This window comes from Chrysemys picta, chromosome 12, assembly GCF_011386835.1.
Source record: "Chrysemys picta bellii isolate R12L10 chromosome 12, ASM1138683v2, whole genome shotgun sequence".
In the NCBI taxonomy this organism is placed as follows: Eukaryota; Metazoa; Chordata; order Testudines; family Emydidae; genus Chrysemys; species Chrysemys picta.
In genome coordinates, this window is record NC_088802.1 from 33,067,183 (window position 1) to 33,088,918 (window position 21,736).

The window sequence follows — 21,736 nt, forward strand, 5'->3', positions numbered from 1 at the left end:
AGCTGTTCCCCCGAGAGACACTTCTCAACAATAGAGAAAGAGGCCCTGGCGGTACGGTGGGCTATCGACGCCCTCCGTTACTATCTGCTCGGGAATAGTTTTAAATTAATCACAGATCACGCCCCTTTGCGATGGATCCACAGCATGAAAGACACGAACGCGAGAATTATGCGGTGGTACCTTGCCCTCCAGCCTTACGACTTCCAGGTGCTCCACCGACCGGGTAAGGCCCATACTAACGCCGATTTCTTCTCCAGGCTAGGGGAGGAGGGTGAAGAATCGGGTCAAGGAGGGGGATCCTTAGCGCAGGGGGTGGTCTGCAAGGGGGCAGTCAAGCTCCCATCCAACTGCCGAGGCCCTGAACAGTTAGCCCTGACGGCAGAGGATTCGCCACGCTTGTACGGGGTGTGTCCCAAATGCACAGAGAGTGCGAGAGGAGGGAGCATACCCCAGCCTAGACAGACGGCCGTGGGAGGAGAACCCTTGCGGGAAGCCCCGGCGGAGGACCAGCCCACACTCCTGGGACCGCCGAGGACTGCGATTTCTCCAAGTCGAGAGGGAGCCTCGCTGTGGGAGGGACCAGCCGAGGCAGTGGACCACGAGACCCGTGGAGAATCAGGAGATCCGTGGGACACTCTGGCAGCGGAACCGATAGGAGGCAGCTTAAGGGGAGAGACGGACTGGTACGTCGGACCCGGTAAGCCTCAGCGTGTTTCGGTGGGACCCCCCCGCTGAGACGGTGGATAAGCCGGGTTACCCGTTGGCAAAGACTAATTTCCGGGACTTTGGGGCCAGTAGGCCATAGGGCCCAGTGACAAGGGCTAAGTTTCTAGACTTTGAGCCGGTAAGCCGAGCCACTGCGGGACAAAGGTCGCTTTCCGAGCTCTAGGCCATTAGACCGGTTAGGATACCCCCCCCCCGGGGGGGTTCTTAAGGGGGAGGGTGTGTGGTGGGGCGATTAACCCCCCACCTAGAGAGACTGGGCTGCGGCAGGCCTAGGCGCCTGCGTAGACGCGCGGCCAATCAGGAGAGGGCTTACTGGGAGCCAATAAGAAGGCAGAGTGGAGCCAGCCAATCAGGGCCCAGCTTAGCCATATAAAAGGCTGCCCAGAGCAGGAGCAGTCAGTCTGTCCCAGACCTTCAGAGGGGAAGGTCTATCTCCAGAGCTGGGAGGCCAGCACCACGGACAGCGCAGTGCAGGCCAGCCTGAGAGAGAGGGAGAAGGCCCTACTCCATAGCCTGCTAGGCGGCAGGCCTGGGAGGAGGAGGCCTAGCGTAGCTAAGGGCTGTTGGGGAAGCGGTCCAGAGGAATAGTCAGAGGAGGAAGGAGAAGGAAGACAGTGAGACTGTCACACAAGGGCCTCTGGACCGGGACTCAGAGTAGTGGGCGGGCCTGAGTCCCCCCCCCCTTTTTCCCCCTTTGTTTGCTGTGCTACCCCACGCACAGCCACAGGCCGCAGGGAACGGCCGGTCAGAACCACACCACATCCTAGACTGTGGGGATTGGACTTGAAGGTGTGGGGCTGTTGTTTACCCCCCCCCCCCGAAAGGGGGTGTGATTGGACAAAGGGACACTGTCGGAGGGCAGTGCTCCGGAAGAGGACGCCAACGTCGGGAGCAACGCAAGTCCGTGCACCCCACAAAGGCGAGACGACAGGCGGAACGCTGCCCACAGAGGGCGCTCTACTGGCGCAAAACTAATTCCCCGAAGCGGCCAGGAGGAGGCGCCACAGCGGTGAGCTACCGACCCTGTCACACCCTGGTACAGATGGGCACGGAGACAAATGGTAGATTACATGGCTTGCCACAGCTCTCACAGGGAGCTTGTGGCTGAGCCAGGGATAGATCCAGGGGTAACACTTTCCAGTGTGCTAAAATGACTTAGGTGCTTGTGACGTTGCACTCCATATGTTTTATGGAAATACGCTTATGAGTGTGAATATGATGTAAATGGAATATGCTTTCTGCAAAAGGTCTCTTGTAAGGTATCATAACAAAGATTATAACCTACTGAATATATTCCTCCTATTTGTATGCATGTATCATTCTGGTATCTGAAGCTAGAAATATGAAGTATAACTCTGAGGTCCTATTGTAATTATGCAAAGGGTGGGCCTTTAATGGTGGTTTAGAATTTTGATGGCTTCCATTAACTAGGACAATCAGTTGTAAATGACCTTAGTTACCTGAAAGCCTTCCTGTGTAACTGTGGGCCTGCCCATGGGGAATGGAGACTAGGGGGTCTTACAGTAACATGATAATGAAATCCATCTTAAATCTGGTACTTTTCCATTTAGAAGGAGGGGTGGGGACCTAGAGAGTCAAAATATTCCTGCCTTGTGCCAAAGCTATAAAAGGGGGTGGAGCAGGACAAAAGCAACTGCCAGTCAGGAGAAAACCTCTGTTTACCACCTGAGATGTCTGCTGGAACTAACGAGGACTGTACCAGGGGAAAGGATTGGGCCCAGACTAGGAAGGAGTCTAGTTTGTGAAAGAAGCTTATTGGAACATCTCTGAGGGTGAGATATTATCTGTAATCAGTTTCTTAATGTATTAGGCTTAGACTTGTGTGTTTTTGCTTTATTTTGCTTGGTGACTTACTTTGTTCTGACTGTCATTACTTGAAGCCACTTAAATCCTACTTTTTACACTTAATAAAATCACTTTTGTTTATTAATATACCCAGAGTAAGGGGAACCAAACAGCTGTGCATCTCTCTCTATCAGTGTTATAGAGGGTGGACAATTTATGAGTTTACCCTGTATAAGCTTTATACAGAATAAACGGATGTATTTGGGGTTCAGGCTCCCAGAAAGGCTGAACATTGGGCACTGGGAAAGTCCCTGTTAACTGGGAAGCCCCTGGGCTGAGTAAATCTCAGTTTCAGTGAACTGCAGGGGAAAGTGGTCCAACCTCTGGTCTGTACTGGAGCTGACTGAAGTGTCTAACTCAGCAAGACAGGAGTGGAGGGGCATCTGTTCTGGCAGAAGGTTGTTCTCAGTGGTATCCCAGCTCATCGAGTGACGGTCTCGAGGGGAGTCTCTGTGACCGAACCTGTCACAGTGCCTATGCCCCATTTTCAAAAGTGAAAGTCAGTGAGACTAAGGCTTCCAAGTCATTCAGGCCATGTCCACACTAAAGTTATGTCTCCCTAATTTACATTAGCCACCGCAGTTATTATATCGCTTGTGTGGGCGCACAGTTGGCTCCTTGTGTCAGCAGTGCATGTCCTCACCAGGAGTGCTTATATTGATTGTACTGTCAGTGTGGGGCATTGTGGGATGGTTCCTGAAAGCCAGGAACAGTCAACGTAAGCAACGCAGTGTCTGCACTGACACTGAGTCGACCTAATTACATACACCACTCAGGGAGGTGTGTTACTAAATCAGCATAGAGAGGCACTTATGTCAGGGGGAGCCAAATTTAAGTGATGACACTTCCACAGCTAGATCGATGTAAGGCAGCTTACGCCAGCCTAACCATGTAGTGTAGACACCTGGTGTAGATTCCAGGCTTTAGACGCTTTTGAAAATTTTACCTCCCGCCCTGTCTCTTGTATCCCTGGCCAGCGCTCTGTCCACCAGACCAGCCTTCCAACCACTTCTCTGCAAGGCTCCTACAGCCGAATTCAAGCTGTGCTATTCAGTTTCACTTGGGCAAACAGACCATGTTGTGCGTTTCTTGCCCTTGACCGGAGGAGCCTGACACTTTGGTTCAGATTCCTGCTGTGAATGGGAGTACGTGTCTACATGAACATTTAGTTTGCAGCAGACTGGGGTGTAAATCTACCCCATACCAGCCTGCTGTGCACTAACTGTCCTGGTGGATCCTGCTGACATGCCCTAATAGCTCCTCGGTGCTCTTTGATCCACTCCCACTTCATAGTGAGGTAGATCCAAGTGCACTAAGGAACTGTTAGTGTGCTTCAGCAACGTCCACATAGACACTCGGGGCTTGTCTACACTTAAAACACTGCAGTGGCGCAGCTGTAGCTTCAGTGAAGATGCTACCTGTGCTGATGGGAAGGGTTCTCCCACTGGCATAGGTACTCCACCTCCCTGAGAGTCAGCAGCTAGACCAACGGGAGAATTCTCCTGCCAACCTAGCACTGTCTACACTGGGGGTTAGGTCAGTTAAATGTGTCGCTCAAGGGTGTGGATTATTCACGTCCAAGAATTACATATTTATTCGGACTTAAACTCCTAGTGTGGACTAAGCCTCTGTGCATGGCAGGTTGGTGCAGGGTAAATCTACACCCCAGCTTGCCTTGAACTAAATTTTCATGTAGACAAGCCCTTATGAATTAAAAATTTGTTTCCATGGCTTTTCTCTAATATTCTCTTGACATTCTCTGTTTCTGTGAACATTCTATTTGCAGAGAATGACTACAAACATGTCACAAAGGCTGCCAAAACAAATTTGACTAAAACCACAAACGAATATTTGTGGAATTGTGTGTGTGCGCGCACATGTTATATGCAAAGTTCTACTAATAACCTAGTGAAGAATACAAGAGGTGTAGAATTTCTGTAACAGTTGTGATGGACTCAGACCAGAAGGAGATAAGAGTGTGGGGGAAGGCAGGTGTATCAGCCTCAGGATGAGCAGGTACCTGTTCCCTGGATAGCCAAACAGGGGCTGCTCCAGGCCAATTGGGACACCTGATGCCAATTAACCAGTTAAGGCCGTTGGGTTAATGAAGACAGTTGGAACCAATCAAGGTCCCACTCATACTGCTTAAAAGCTCTCCTTCCAGTTCCCTCAGGAAAGCCCCAGTGAAAGGAGCTAGAGGAGAGGAAGCATTGCTGAAGCCTGAGGTAAGGGTGAAGCTAGGAAAAGGGGACCATGGGGAAGTGGCCCAAGGAATCAAAGCAGCTCCAGTGGCAAAGGGGAAACCATCAACAGTTGCTACCATTAGGGTCCCTGGGCTGGAACCTGGAGTAGAGGGTGCCAGGGTGTCTCCCCCCGCCCCCCTGCTCTACAGAGATCCCCTTGAGAGGGGAAGCAGGCCTTGGTCCAGGCAGGAGGCCGAATTGCACCTACTAGCTCAAGGGAGCAACAGAGACTGTGGGGTATTCCCCCTTTCCACCTCCCATACTGGCCTGTGATGAAAGTTGCTCGATAGGCTGTGACCATTGCCACTACACTGAGAAAGGGAGGTCACATTGAGGGCCTTAGCAAGCTTCTGAGGCCATGAATCTACCTGGAAGCACGGGACCCACCAATACCGGCTCGGAGGTTTGTCACACAGTTCACTTGCAGTGTACTAGAGCAGGGATGGCCAACCCGAGCCTGAGAAGGAGCCAGAATTTACCAATGTGCATTGGCAAAGAGCTGAGTAACACGTCAGCAGCCCCCCGTCAGCTCCCCAGTGTCTCCCACTCACCAGCAGCACTGCTGATCAGCACCTAACCCTCCATCCCTGCGCCTCCCGTCTGCTGCGATCATCTGTTTTGTGGTGTGCAGGAAGCTTGGGGGCGGGGGAGGAGGAAGAGCAAGGGCACGGCAGACTCAGGGGGAAGGGGCGGGGGCCTTGGGGGAAGGAGTGGAGCGGGGCCTGGGGCAGAGCAGGGGGTTGAGCAGTAAGCACCCTGTAGCACATTGGAAAATTGGTGCCTGTTGCTCTAGTCCTGGAGTTGGCACCTATGCAAAGAGCCGCATATTAACCTCTGAAGAGCCGCATGTGACTCTGGAGCCACAGGTTGGCCATCCCTGTACTAGAGTGTTGTGATGAATGGGCAGAGGTAAAACTCTGAATGCAAAGTAGAGCACTCTTTTCTAATACTAAATTAAATAGGACAAATTTAAAAAATAGTCTTAAAAATGGTAAATGATTTACTGTTATCTAGGACAGAACTTCTACAGCAAATGGCATGATTTCATACCTCCTTTCTATTTCCTAGCATGATGATGAAAAGCAATAAGTAAATACATAAAAAATAAAGACTCTCCAGACCTCATAGTATTCATTTTAATAGTTGCTATTTAAGCACACTGATGGAAATAGAGATATGCACCTTTCAAACTCTGCTTACAAAGGTTGCAAAAGCTGTCAACAGAATGGCCTTTGATTTCCCCCCAATAGATATAAAAAAGGAAACAATTGATATGTTTAAATTGCTTTATTTTGGAATCCATAAATATTTGTTACTGACAAAAGTGGAAAAATCCTTAAGACTCTAAATTTTACTAAACTGATAATATTTTTGTTTACAGTACATATAGAATGTGCTTTTACTGGTAAGTATAACAACAAGAATAATACAGAGAAACAGTCAAATACTGCTCATCTTGAAGCTTATTTAATGGTTAACCAAGAGTCTGTGCAAAGTTACAGATACAAATGTACTTTCTCATCAGGACTACTGTATAATAAACACGGAATCCATAAATTGGGCTAAAGCACAAAAATGTCCACCTACCCCCTCTTAGGAAATATTGTCCCCCAAACTAAAAATATTACAGTAAGAAATGTCTTTCTTGGAGCCAAGAAATTCTCGCTACAAAATTTCTAACTGATTTACGGAATGAAGATTGTAAGAAGCTATTACAAAGCACATGGGCAGAACTTCAGAATGTCATGGCTCTCACATTTCACTGCTGTCGTGAATGGCACCGACAGTGAGAATTTTCACGCATAATGAAGAGCACAAAAGAGACACAAAATGTCATTTCTCTAACTATTGAGATAGTAGATCACTTTCAGATTTACATAAATATATTGGAACACAATAATCCCATCTCCGTTCTAGCCTACGGGCTTTCAGCGGGTCAAATGTAGATTTTTATTTTTTTTAGCCAGTCAGACTTAGAACTAACAAGGATATCTCAGTTGTAAGCCTAAGCCAGCTAAAGACAGCCTGCTAATTACATCTTTATGATCAGCTTGTGAATAAAACAACATACAAGTGGCTATTTTCTAAGAAACAGCCGGACACAATTATTGCTAACAACACTTTTTTAATGAAAATATTTAATCCAACTTTTCAAAACTTTCCCATAGTTTTACCTCCCCAGGACATGAAATCTACATATATTAACCAGCTTTCAGTGTAGTTCCTCCTTCCAACTCTATAGAATAAATCTGAAACTAAAGCTAAAACGAGCTAGTCCTCTGCTACATAAACTGAAAATGGCTAATCAGTCACAAATTAGAACATATACTTCCATTACAGTTAAATGTTACCCTGTTTCATGAAGCTTTGTTTGTTATGAAGAACTTTTCCCAACTGCTGGGAACTCTCCCCCTTTTCCCTGGGATGCTTCTGCTTGTATAGAGTCAGCGCCCAAATCCCATCATGTTGCACATTTTGGATGTGGATTGTTTTGATATAATACCATGTATCTGCAGCTGCGAAGCCTAGCTTCATGGGCCTGTCATTGCATGTGGTCAGGAATGCAGAGCAGAAAGTAGAAATTAACTCTGGGCAAGGAAAGGACATCTTGTATCTCGGTAACCATTTCCCACCTCACGCTTCTCCACATCCCTGAATCAGAGTGTCGTTTAAAAAAGGAACATCAAAACATTGGAAAATATTGTCATTTTTCATTAAAACACAATTTGATGCCTTTAAAACATAACTGATAACATTTCCATCAGCTGTGATGAAGTTTTTATGTGATATGTGGTTCCTTTAAAAATAGTTTCCATATTTCAAAGACTGTGTCTGTAGATCTCAGGAGATAAGATTGCTACAGGGTCAGTCTGAATTCTGGGGTTCCTCAATGAACCCACTGTTGTATAACACTGCCTGGGGCATGCAAAGTCAATACCAGCTTGTAGGACAATGCTATAAACCTGGGACATATGGTGCTGGACCTTCCTCTTCTCTCCTCCCCCCATGTATTTTGGGAACTTGGCACTCTGCTTATAGCCACCCACAGCTAGGACAGAAGATCATAGAATCGGAAGGGACCTCAGGAGATCATCTAGTCTAACCCTCTGCTCAAAGCAGGACCAATCCCTAGACAGTTTTTTACCCCAGTTCCCTAAATGGCCCCTTCAAGGATTGAACTCACAACTCTGACTTTAGCAGGCTAATGCTCAAACCACTGAGCTATCCCACCCCCCGAAGAGTCAGTGTAAGCCAGAACTACCGTACTGAGGAATCTGGACTACGTGGTGCTTTTCTCCTGAGGAGAGGGTCATAAGGTGGCTCAGACCTGGGCAGGATGAAGTAAGGAAGTTGAAGGATGTGTGAGAACTGCCATGGGGACTGCAGCTGGCTAGAGAGACAATGGACAGGTTACAGGAAGGAGAGAAGTAAACCAGCGGGTTATTCTGTGAAGCTGCCCCAACCAGCACACTCTCCCTCTGAATAGGGTGACCATATGTGGACTCTTGGCAGCCCAGACACAGTAATGTAGCACATGATCTTCCAACCAACAAATAACAATGCTAGTACTAATTATAATACTTTGCTCTTCTGCGGTGTACTCGGCAGCTCTCAATGCACTTTACAGACATTAGTGAATTAACCCCACCACACCCCAGTATTATTATTATTCTCCTTTGGGTAAAGGGGAGCTGAACAAAGCACAGCGAGGTCGCCCTGCCAGTCACTGGCAAAGCTGGGACTAGTCTTCCAGCATCATCATGACTCCCAGCCCCAGGCCATGCATCCTCTGAGTGACAAGCCCTCAGAAAGAGGAACAAGGAGGAACTCAATCCAATCAAACACAGTGGCTTGTGCTGATCATTGCTGTGCCAGTTACCTGCCTATCATGCCACACAAGGCAAGTCACACAACAGAGCGGTGTCCAGAAGAGAGATGCAGCATCCAGTGCAAGAAGCATTCTCAAGAGAAACTGCCAAACCTCGCTTTGATGGCGACTGCTTCCCTGAAGAGGGTGTGCATTGAAGGGTCTGTTGATTGCTCCTGTGGGATACATCAGCTTCACCCAGCTGCATGGGTGAAAGAGACAGGGAGAGAGGGGCCAGAATTTCTTTGGAAGATTATTGCCCAAGTAGGACAGGCTGGCAGAGGGCCTGCAACCTTTGTGAAACAGGACAGGTGAAGCTCTGCAATCAAATGGTCTGGAGCACAACACAGCATCTGCGCAGAGTACTTAGGAAAAGAGGTTTGGTAGCTACACCTACTCCAGTAGCTCCTTAACTCATGAACTGAAAATGGAAGCAAAGAATGGAGTTTGTGGGAAAAGAGCCATCCCAGAGAGCTGTGCGTGGCCATAGAAGAAGAGAGATGAGTGTCCTAACCCTGTGCCTGAGCATCCCAAACTGAGCCCTGCTCTTCCCCCGAAACTGCTGGAAACCAGGCCTGTATCTCTTCTCACACTCTGTTCACAGTGGAATGGCTCTTGGTTTACACTGGAGTGAGAAGGGAATCAGAGTGTGGTGTCCTGGGTCTTGAACCAAGTCCTGGGATTTCCCAGACAGCTGCTGTATCCTGGCTTCTACCCAATGTCTGCCAAAACCTGGTGGGCCAAGAAGCTAGTAGGACTATATAGCCTCAGCCAAGGCACCACCATGGGCACCCTGATTGGTGGATTGCCCAGCTCCACTGATTGGTCCAATCATGCTATTTAAGGCAGGAGGAGGAACAGGAAGTTTGTCTGAGCAGCAAGGTGATTTCCTGTTGTGGCTGCATTGGCCCCTACTTGTGCCTGCCTCTTGCACCCAACCCTATTCCTGCTCCGCTCCTGCCTCATGGCCACCTTCGCTCCCATTCCCACCGTGGTCTGCTCTGTGCTTGATCCTTGCCTTTCCTCCAGTTCCTACCCTTGTGCCTCACCTCCAATCATCAGTTAACAGTCTTGGCTCCTTCCCTGGCCTCTGACTTCTGACTGGCTTGACCCTTCGCTCTGGCATTTGGAATCTGACCTTGGCTCTGACTCTCAGCTTCAATCCCTGGCTCTGGTAACTAGCCATTGACTCTGGCGCTGACTCTTGTCTCATTTCCCCAACCTGCATACCTGCTCCACTCACTAGTCCTGACTTCTGCTCTGACTACTAGGCCAGACCGCCTACATCCTGGTCCATAACGCAGAGCTCCACAGACTCTGCGATCAGCGTCTCCCTATCAAAGATGGCAGCAGCTGCAAACAGCTCCATTCTGTTTGGAATTAGCCCCACCCTTCAAGATGTGGGGAATCTGGGTGAAGGCTCAGGGGCTTGGTTTCTTTCTGAGAAGCGTCCACATCTGAAGGGCTGGGACTGGGCTGAGGAGGTGGGAGTGGAACGACAGTGGAGCGAAAGGAGCCAGGAGCTGCTCAGAGAGGCTGTTCCTCTGTCCCCCGTGGGGGCCATGGCAGAACGCTATACAAGCAGGGAGAGGATTCATTCTGATCACATGGCCCAGAGAGGTTTTAGCCCCGAGGGAACATAATACGGGCACCTAGACCAGGGTGACCCTCTTTTGTTCCATCCCAGCACAGTTTCTGTCAAACAAAGCCCTGTACTCCTCGTAGCTTGATTCCCTTCCCAACGTACTGAGCCCCGGGACCTAGAGACTGGGTCAAGCACAGCCCAGAACGGGGCCCTTGAGCACTGCAGCATGATGAGTGTCAAATGGGAACAGGTTCCTCACTAGGGTCTGCCTTTAACAGCCTACCCCAGGAGAACACCTTCCCACTGCCAGCCTGGCACCATGGGACCCAGAGTGCCTCAGAATACTAGGGGGAAGGGGCATTTATGGGGTATGAGGGTTATGAGGAGAAGCAGCAGTTACTGGGTATGTGGGGCTAGTGGGGGAGGGTCTGTGGGGGAGAGGCAGAGAGGGGCCATTTAAGGGGAGTGTGTGGGAGGGGCAAAGACACCTAGTTACAGGGTAAGAGAGGAGGGGCCATTTATGGGATATGATGGGAAGGGCAGTTACTGAGTATGTGGGGGAGAGACAGAGAGATGGGCCAGTTAAATTAGCAATTATTAAGACGTGTATTTAAAATCTGAAGTCATTCATGATCTTATCCAGGCAGGGGGCTCCATTCTGCCAGTTGGGAAAACCTGTGCTCATGTGATGGGAACTGAATGTGTGACATATTGAGCAACTGTTGAAGGGTTATTAACATGGCCACAGACTTGGTCTGGGATGCTGACCTGCCTTTTGAAAGCTCTGAGATTCTTCCCAGTGCACAGAGGTATGTCCTAGTTTGAATTATTTCTACAGAATGTAAATACAGACTGAAATACAAAACACCTCACAACTTTTGGACCCATGAGTCTATTTTTGAAAGAATTTACAAATACTCTGTATCTAATTAGTATTATACATCAGATATACAACATGCCCATTTAGTATAATTATGTTGGATATATAATTTATGCACATGAAATGTAACTGTCTGCTCATATGACGATTGGAAAATATCCATCTAGTTTTGGGTTAATAGACAAACTTTTCTGTCTGTCTCTGTTCAAACAGATTTAGCAGAGAGTTTTCCATTCCTCTGAAATGGTGAGTCCTCAGTTGTCCCTGAGAGGAATAATTAGGCTCAGAAACAGAGCTGAGGAATTGGACTGGGATGAGATGTTAATAGGATGGTGAAATCGTGGCTCCAGTGAAGTCAATGGGAGTTTTACTATTTCAACAGAGCCAGTGTTTCACCCAAAGTGCTTTTTAGCAATGTAATGATGGGTGAGTTTTGGTGCCTCTGGCATCATGTTGGCAAGAAGCTGAAACAATGAAATCCCACCCCTGTTTTCTATTTACAGACTGCAGAAATTAGGATGAGTGCAGAAAGGGCCTAACGAGCATTTCAGCATAATTGTGCTTATTGACATGTCAACCCCACTACTTCCTACACTGAGAGAGCAGGCGATTTTTAGGCACTATTATATTTCTGGTTTATGAGTATATTTAATATAAACAAGACTTCATTTATTAGCTAGGCTAATTGTGTCACTAGAACTGACAGTCCCCTAGTAAGCTTTGATTTTTAAATTAGGAAGAACAACAGCTACCTGGGGGACATCCTAACAGCTAATGCTTGACTGTGACTATTAGCAGCCAAGAGCAATATAAGTAGTCACTGAAAAATTCAGTACTGGCCAAAAGGGCTGGTGTGAGAGATGGTGACAGGGCCCCACCCTGCCAGGCTAGGATGCTGCAAACCTACTGTGGGCTCTGTGAGACTTGGAGCAATTGAAGTTTAAAAGTCCTAAATTCATAAAAACGAATGAGTTACAGCAGATAAGCCCTTGGAAGGTGCCACCAACTGCTATGGCTTTCTTTGACAGAAACTGGCGCATGTTGGGGATTCTCTCCAATTGCCCGTTTTTTCTTCTTATGTCAACAACATGAGAATGGTTTTAAAAACAATGCAGATGTGACTGTCAGAAAAGTTTTTTCAGACACTCAGTTAGAGGTTATCTTGGCCTGTAAGGCCACTGCAGTTTGGGGTGCTGGGGTCACACCAGTCCTTACTGATTATCTACAATGCACTGTGTCATATCAAACAGTCACCTCTGTTTTGCTCGCTGTGCGGTAATGGTGGTGGTGTCCTGGGATATAATGCAGTTGTTCCACTGTGTTGTGCCGTCGGGAGGCGAATGCTTGGCGCTTGGCGGAAGTTTGGTTCATACATAAGGTATTGTACAAGTTATTTGAGGCACTGGGATGGGAGTGCATCTTTGTCATCCTGTAGCGATCCAAGACAGGCGTAGAAACAAAGACGTCTGTGTGTGACAATGCGCGCGACATGGACTGGTCTGCGAAACCTGTGCGCTCCGGGGAGAGCAGGGGGTCTTGGGAATGGAGGCGCTCTGCGGACAAAAGCTGTTCATCAGAGAGGATCCGTTCATAGGACATGCTGAACTCCTCGGGCATGACCCTCTCAGGGGACAGCACCCTGTCCTGGGACATAGCCCGTATGGGTCGGCGGGGCCGTTCTCTGTGGTTGGTCTGTTTCTGAGACATTTGGATGACATTGAGAGGGAGGGTCCCTCGTGCTGCCAGATCAGGAAGATGTCTCCTCTTCATGTAATATTCATCAGCTTCTTTGTCAGCTGGGAGGGGAAAAGAAAGGGAAACAGTGTTAGGAGCAGCTGAGGGTGTTGGCACAGGAGGGAGAGTAGGGATGGTGTGCAGAGAACAGCGCTCTGGAACAAGGCCTCCTGGTGCACTGGATAATGTCTGAAGCAGCACAAACATGGAGACCCATCAGGCCTTTCACCTTATCCTTCAGAGGTTTAGCCATTGCCAGAGACAGCCATAGCACTGTGCTATCAATCATGGAACTCAAAGGTCTACTTGCACTGTGTGAATATGTATATATTACACATGGACACAGTGTACATCATGTATATGCACACACAGCCATACAGGTACAGTGGGGACTGTGTGCTATATCGCAGACCCTCCCCCACTAGCCCCACATACCCAGTAACTGCTGCTTCTCCTCATAACCCTCATACCCCATAAATGCCCCTTCCCCCTAGTATTCTGAGGCACTCTGGGTCCCATGGTGCCAGTTCGTACATGAGTGACTGTGTGCTATATCGCAATTGTAACATGTCACACAATGAACCCCATGTACTGAGTCCATGTCACAATATTGTGTGATTTGTAGTATTACCAGGTTACTGAGAATTCGAGATGGTTGGAAAACAAAATTTCCAGTCTGTGGGAAATTCTGACATTTAGAAATTTCCTTTTGTCCCAAATTGGAACAAAAAGCTGAAATTTCCAAATTTAGCATGAAACAAAAATAACAAAAAATTTGTTTCAGAAACACTGAAGCATCCTTATAAAAACATTTCATTTCGAAGGTCGAGATGTTTCCTTTCAACGGTATCATCCTGACTTTTATATTATATTATATTATATTATATTATATTATAAAGTGATTTTGTTGTTTGTCAGTGACTGGCCATGAATGTCCCATAGATGTTGGTTTCAATCAGAGTCGCTCTCTCTGTATTTTTTCAAAAAAAACTTTTTTTTTTTTTTTGTAAATTCAGCTGCGAACTCGTTCTGAGGGGCGTGGGGTGCTCCTGTGGGACACTGTATTTTCTGTTTGGTGTTTAGTTTCCTAAGGGCACTGGATATCAGTGCAGAAATATGAGGTTCATCCCAAAGTCTCTGAGAAGCTCAGGGAAACAGAGGCTGACATACAAACCATTCAGCTCTGTGCGGTGCTGTTTGTTCCATGAAAAGTGAACTGGTCTGCCTGTCATTCTTTTGTCTTAGATGCTCTGTTACATAAATGGGGACTCAGCACATCTTCCCTTTTTGTTGGATTTTAAGCCACATAAGGCTTGGAGTGGAGGTATATTGGCCTTGAGATGTCTGTCTGACTCATTGGTACCACCACAGTACCTGACCCTGAGCAGGTAGAACAACCTGCCAAAACTAGGTTACAGCCTGAAGAAACAACCCCACAATTATTCCAAGGAAGCAGTTTCTGTGGCACCTTCTGGATCTTACCTTTGCCCTAATCCTGGGGAAATATGACCACCTGTTTAGAGTTGTGCAGTGTCTTTGGCCCTTGAACACTGGCCTGCTTGCATACTGCCATGGTGACCTTAAGTTAATATTGACACCTCTGTGATGATATGTAAGGGAGCATCTAGTCTTATTGCACACCATGCCCTAACAGCAGAATTCAATGTAATTCTTGTGTCATTGGGCTGGGGGACTGTTTAATGGCCAGGATTAAGGGTCAGTAAATTGCCTCTTCTGCATTCCTTTCACTGCAAGGCTTTCAGTGACTGCTCACAGCGTGTCCAGAAACATCCAACACAACCAGGCCAGGGGGTCCCAACACCCCAGGACTTGTCAGTAGTCTTCACCCCAGAATGAAACACATACAGCACCCCTGACACGAAGTCACCTCCGTGGAGGGCAGCACTCCACTAGCTCTCAGCATGCTGCAAAAGTGTGTGTGGTGGTGGCTGTGTCCACAGACATTGAGGCTAATGCCTGTGCAATATTTGTCCATGCAGAACAGACAGGTTCATCAAAATGAACCTCTCCTGCAACTGCATGGGATAGCAAGGGCTGAGAAGTGCATGCAGGAATATCGGTCCTTTGCTGTTTCCCTTTCCCTAGCTTCCTTGGATGGCACAAGCTTGTCAGTGAATTGCTTTGTGAAGGCTGCACACCTGAGAATATGTTAAGGACAATGCAAAACACTGGTTTCTCCAGCCTCTTATTCTCACTCAAGCTGAACAAGAGCATATTAAAGAGAACAGTAGGGGTGGGGGATGAAAAGCTTCAGCTCGTGGAAGCCTCTTTTCGTGTTCAGATGATGGAAAGAGCAAAACTGCTCACAGGCCAGTCGAAGCAGTCTCAAGGCAAGTGGGGCACAACATAGATGCCTTTGAATCTATCCTCGCTAAGGGGGCAATTACACAGAAACGCAACCCAAATGCTCCCTCTCTGTCTGATACAGCCACAAAAATGTAAGGCTGAAATGCCCTCGTGGAAGAGATATGAAGTCAGCTGGAAAAATATCGCAGCAATGCCAGAAGATATGGCCCCTGAAGTCTCTACAGGATGGAAGAAACGAGGAGAGGCTCGACAGAGAAGCCCGGCTGATTCTCCCCACCAGATAGTCTATTTCCTTAGAGAATACCAGCACTCCCACTTGGCCCAGCTGCCTGATTGTGGCCAGTGTCAGCAGAAGCCCACTAGACACAAGAACAGTTAAACATTCCTGGTGCTGCTGGTCAGCGCTAAAAACCTAGGCCGTGGCCAGTGGGATGTCAGCAGTTTCTTAGCAAGTTAACCATTGGGGGAGGGATAGCTCAGTGGTTTGAGTATTGGCCTGCTAAACCCAGGGTTGTGAGTTCAATTCTTGAGGGGGTCATTTAGGTATCTGGGTCAAAAATCTGTCAGGGGATCAGTCCTGCTTTGAACAGGGGGTTGGAGTAGATGACCTCCTGAGGTCCCTTCCATCCCTGATATTCTATTATTTCTATGAACAGCAGCTTGAGACCATGGACCAAAGCCTGATATGAGACTTAAGCAGTGCCTGGGCCAGTCTTCTGTACAGGAGTGAATGTCAGTGAGTTATCACTAACACTGGCTTGGCTTCCACTCTGTCCTGACCCACATTCTCAGTACCATGGGTGGGAAAGCCTCTGATTTCTAGTTTGCCTATATTGCACCATGCTCCTGCGTGTGTTGTCATCTGCAGGGATTGAATCTAGGGCCTCTGAATCTCCAAGCATGAGCCACTATTACCTGATCTACAGGGCCCAAGACCGCAGCAACCTCATCCCCCTTTATATGTGGTCCAGCCGCTAGATGGGGACAGAGCACCACATGGATAGGGTCTGGGTTATACCTACATTTCTGTCTCTATCATCTTGTTCTGTATTTGCAGGATTTTGTTCTAGGGAGTATTTTGGGAGACATTTTTTGTCTCTCCCACTAAACTATTATTTGAAAAAAGCAACTGTTGCAAGAGTGTTTTAGTGGAGTTCAGCTTGTGACACTGCACCCCATACTCATCACAGTGATATTATTATATGATTATGACATAATTCTGATGTATTATATGCAAGATAGGTCATGTAAGATATCATTGAAAAAATTGATATGCATCCGAAGAAGTGGGCTGTAGTCCACGAAAGCTTATGCTCTAATAAATTTGTTAGTCTCTAAGGTGCCACAAGTACTCCTGTTCTTCTTTTTGCGGATACAGACTAACACGGCTGCTACTCTGAAACCAACCATTGAAAAAATTATGATTTACTGAATATGATTATCCTATTTGTATGCATGTATCATTTTTGTATCTGAAGCTAGGAATATTGATTATATATCTGTATGACAAATGTGTTTACACCTGGGGAATGCCCATTAGGCAGAATGCACTAAGTCTAGATGACTGGCTGGGAAAGGCTAGTAGAGGAAACAATAGGCCTTAGAAGAAGTTTATCTCCCACTGGGAAGATGGAGGGTGGGGTTGTGGGGTGGGGAGAGCAACCTGAGGATCCTACAAACAGCCTCTGACTCATGGTTGCTGTGGCACTACAGGGACATGTAATCAGGTCACCTGGTACTGGACTCCATCTTGGAATACCAGTGTTTTTCCACTGACTGGCATGGGAGCCAAGCTTTGAGATAAAGAGTTCCTGCTATCTGCAAAAGCTATTTAAGACAGGGGAGTGACATCATCTTGGTTCTTCACTGACTCCCTGCCCCAAAAAGACTCTGGGAATCACCTGTGGAACAAGGACTGAACTGAGGGAAGTGCTGGACCCAGGCTAAAGGGATTTTTAGCCTGTGAAAGGAACACCTGGGCTTTTTAAGCTGTAAGCAAGTGCAGTTGGCCCCTTAAGAATCACTGCAGCCTGCTTGAATCATCATTTAGGGTGAGGATTTGGTACTCATATCCAATCTCTTTAGTATATTAAACTTAGTTTGCATGTTTTGTTTGTTTGCTAGGTAATCTGCTTTGATCTGTTTACTGTCCCTTATAATCACTTAAAATCTATATTTTGTTGTTAATAAACTTATTTTTGCTTTGTCTAAAACCAGTGTGTGGGAAACATAACTTGGGGCAGAAAGCAGTTACATATCTTTCTCCATATTGAGGGTGGGGGCAAACTTCATGAGCTTATGCAGTATAGATCTCTGTGCAGCACAAGATGGTATAATTTTGGGTTTATACTCCAAAGGGGGGATGTGCACTTGAGTAGTTGGGCAGTTCCTTAGCTGTAGCCTCCCCATGCAGCGCTGATCACAGCTCTGTATATACTGCAGCTGGGTGTGTGCCTATCTGTATGTGTGCTGGTCACTGAAGTACAATGTAAAGGGAGCCCAGGCTGGTGGGTCAGGGGGGTTCAGTGGTACCCCAATTCCAGGTGGCACCCCGGTGGGAGATAAACTTCTTCTAAGGCCTATTGTTTCTCTAATGACCCTCCCCAGTGAACCATCTAGGCTGAGTGCATTCTGACTAATGGGCGTTCCCCAGGTGTAAACACATTTGTCATACAGATATATAGTCAATATTCCTAACTTCAGATACAGAAATGATACATGCATACAAATAGGATAATCATATTCAGTAAATCATAACCTTTTCAATGATATCTCATATGACCTATCTTGCATAAAAGACATCAATACTATGCCATAATCATATCATAATAATATCGATGTGAAGAATATAGGGTGCAGTGTCACACAGCTACTCTTTGTTTAAAAAACTTCTGCACCTTTAAAACACCTGGGAATGAATGGCTAAATTCCCCACTTCACAGAATCCAGAATCATTCACTGTCACCCAAATCAGCTGAAACACACTCAACCTGAACTTTGTCCTTTAAAAGATAGCATACTTGTAACTTTAGATGTTGTGACAATTTGGGAAATCTGTCTATGTACAGTTTATGAAGTCTGTTTGAGATTATGAACTCTGGTATGTCTGAGTCTTTAGGATTATCTTTGCTGTATTTTCACCTTATTTTCCTTGTGATAAGGAGGTAGGGAAGAGTGCCTGAGTGTCAGTCTCTGCATAGGATGGTGTGACATATCTAATTAAAATATAATCATGCAAATCATTATTGCTATCACTGTTCTATAATTGCAATGAATCTTATACAAAGTGTGACACATGACCAGAAAGGGTTAAGCATCCTGCAGGCTAATTGACCCAGATTCAACCATTAGAGACATGTTAGAAGAATATGTGAATGGTAATTAGGGACACTCCATGGTAGATAAACTAGAACTTTGAAATGAAACCTGTATTGTTAGAGAATTTGAGGTGATACTAATTGTATGTGTTTAATTATAGCTTGTTAAATGTTTGCCATGTAAACAGACAGTTCCTGTCTGTCACTATAGCTATTGATTCACAGATCAAAAGGGAATATTAACATTTCAGTGAATCTTGGGTGCAATAATGTCATTGTCTTTATGGCTCTTTAAAGTTTGTGATAAATTGCTTAATAGATATCTTATGTTAATCCATATAGTTAATTACCGGTGAGGTTTAGGAAACAGAAGATTACACCAAAAGCCTAATGTTCACCCAGGACTGTATGGTCAAGTGGCTGCTAGAAAACTGTATAAAAGACTCTTGAGTCCTGATCCTGTCATCTCAGATCTGCTTGAGGCTTCATGCCGAAATCCCAATCCTGACTGGACCACCCTGAATATACACATTTGACTATAACCTATGAACTAATTCTGAAGAACTCTTTGCAACTACAAAGCTCACCAGCTCTGCTATGAATCTGAACCTCAAGAATTGTACTCATGTCTATATGTATACTGATCTTTTAACTAATACTCTTTCTCTTTTCTTTTTTAATACATTTTAGTTTAGTTAATAAGAATTGGCTATAAGTGTGTAACCTGGGAGGTAATGTGTCCGATCCTTTGGGATTGGTAGAACTTTTTAATACGATGAATAAGATTTTCAGTAATCCTCATCATATTTGACTTGGGTTTCTGGCTGGGTTGCTTTAAGGGAACTGTATTGTTGGCTTCTGGGTAACCAGTGAGGTATGATAGAAGCTGTTTTGTGCTGGTTTGGTATATCTAAGTATTGGAATATCCACCAGCTTTGGGGATTGTCTGACCCGTTCTTTCCAGTTTACTCTAATTGAGTGACCTCAGTTGGCTCCCCTGGGACTCCGGTCACAGATGGTTGTTAAAGACCCACCACACCTGAAGAGATCTTGTCCTGAATAGATCTTCTGGTTCCTAAGAAATAAAATCATGTTACACTGTGACCTTCCAACAAGAGTATTTTAATTTTTATCTAACTTCTTTGTTTGCCGTAAACATCGCATAGATATTTTTCAAAATTTTCAGGCGGGGGGTGGAGGTGGGGAGAGTGACTTTTGGGTAGTTGCTGTAAATCATTTGTGTGAGAGTGAGTGAGTGAGTGATCACAGAACACTGGGGAATTGTCTTTGTGACATTCAGAGTCAAGACACCCCAAGGGGAGAACAGAAGGTTTGGTTTAAACCTCCCAAAATAAGCAGTAAAACCAGCTTCTTTTTTATGTGTTCTCATACTGCTTCCCACCACATCCATGCAGAGACAATTGCCCGATCATTGCACTCTGCCAGGTCACTGGAAGAGCATTCATGTTCAACCAGCTGGCACTGTAGGAGATGTTTCATATTTTGAGGCTCTCTGCGCAGCCACAGGTGGTGTAGCCCCACTTGATCATCACCTCTCTAGCAGCCTACTCTAGTGTGGTGTCAATTAAGGCAATGACGAGTTAACCAACTGATCGCATACTATGTTTTACTGTAAGATTATACCGAGTAAGATCGTTTATGAAGCTTTGTAATGCACATAATTTAATAGTCATGAGATATGTATACAGCTTATGGTTATGAATATATGTAGACATTGAAAATTATAACTGTAGTGTGACTTCAGCTTTACCTCGCAACAGGGCAGTGAAGTAATCAGGGAGGAAGGGCTAGCTCAAGCATCTAATCATTGTCCAGCCCAGAACAAGAGGAACTATCAAAGCTAATGGGAACAGCCTGAAACTCAATAGAAAACCCAGCTTCAGAAACTCAGAAAGGAGAACACTTTCATCTCCCTGGATGCACAATAGCAGATTTAAAGGTAGCCATCCTGCAGCAAAAAAACTTCAGGACCAGACTTCAAAGAGAAACTGCTGAGCTTCAGTTCATTTGCAAATTTGATACCATCAGCTCAGGATTAAACAAAGACTGTGAATGGCTAGCCAACTACAAAAGCACTTTCTCCTCCCTTGGAGTTCACACCTCAACTGCTAGACGAGGGCCTCATCCTCCCTGATTGAACTAACCTCGTTATCTCTAGACTGATTCTTGCCTGCATATTTATACCTGCCTCTGGAAATATCCACTACATGCATCCGACAAAGTGGGTATTCACCCACGAAAGCTTATGTTCCAATACGTCTGTTAGTCTATAAGGTGCCACAGGACCCTTTGTTGCTTTTAATAGATCCAGACTAACACGGCTACCCCTCTGATACTTCAGAAAGGAGGGAGTTTTCCCCCACTTTGAATATCTATAGTGGCTGAAGGAAAAAAATCTGCAAACCCTTTTAAAATGGAGGAGGTTTGAACTGAAGATCATCCAGAACTTGATAGGACAGTCCCAAAGAAGGAGGCTAGCCATGAGTGCTGGATCCCTTCTATAGTTAGGGGGTACGCTGGCAAACTGTTTTAAGCCACTAGGTAACTCTTATTTAAAAAGGGATTTTTTCTAATATGAAAGTATAAAACTTGTAGTGGCATCTTTGTTTTCTATGTAGCTTGTATCTGTTTGCTTTCCCCTTACTAGTTCATCTTTGAATCTGTGGTTTTCCTATTAAATAAACTTTGTTTTATTTTTTTCCCAAGCAGGTTTCCAGTGTGCAAACTGTGTGTGCCAAAATGACCTGATAACTGGGGGCTGGTTTCACCCCTTCAGGGCTGAGAAGCCAGCAGGGAATGGTCCAAGTGTCTGGTAATTAAGAACGCAGGGAAGATGGTTGTGGGGAGGGACTGGAAGGACCGTTGATGTCACCCTGCAAAGAGTAGCTAGGTGGGTGAGAGCCAGGCTGAGATCTTTTGCTTGTGGGCTGGCTACTGGTGTCAGGGATCTAAACCATAGCTGCACAGCATAAAAGCCCCCAAAGTTACAGTGCAAGCCATGACAGAACCCCTTACAGCTTCCCTGGGCATTTTCAGACTTTTTAAAGGTGACCTGGATTTTTATTTTATTATTATTTTTTTGGAGGGGGTTGGAGATCTCTCATGAAACATGCAGAACTCTCATGAAACATGGCTTTAGGCTTGTATGCTAGGCCCCAACCCTCTGCC

The 21,736-nt window shown here is 46.0% G+C and overlaps 1 protein-coding gene across 3 annotated transcripts in view; it reads right to left on the minus strand.

Annotated features, from left to right (window-relative positions):
- Positions 1 to 6,109: 6,109 nt before the first annotated feature.
- SHISA6 (shisa family member 6) overlaps positions 6,110 to 21,736 on the minus strand; it is a 390,127-nt gene continuing 374,500 nt past the window's right edge. For all 3 annotated transcript variants that reach the window (XM_042841227.2, XM_042841226.2, XM_042841225.2), the window contains one exon: positions 6,110 to 12,964. In XM_042841227.2, coding sequence (XP_042697161.1) covers positions 12,411 to 12,964 — 554 coding nt within the window. In that variant the 3' untranslated portion in view covers positions 6,110 to 12,410. The remainder of the gene's footprint in view (positions 12,965 to 21,736) is intronic.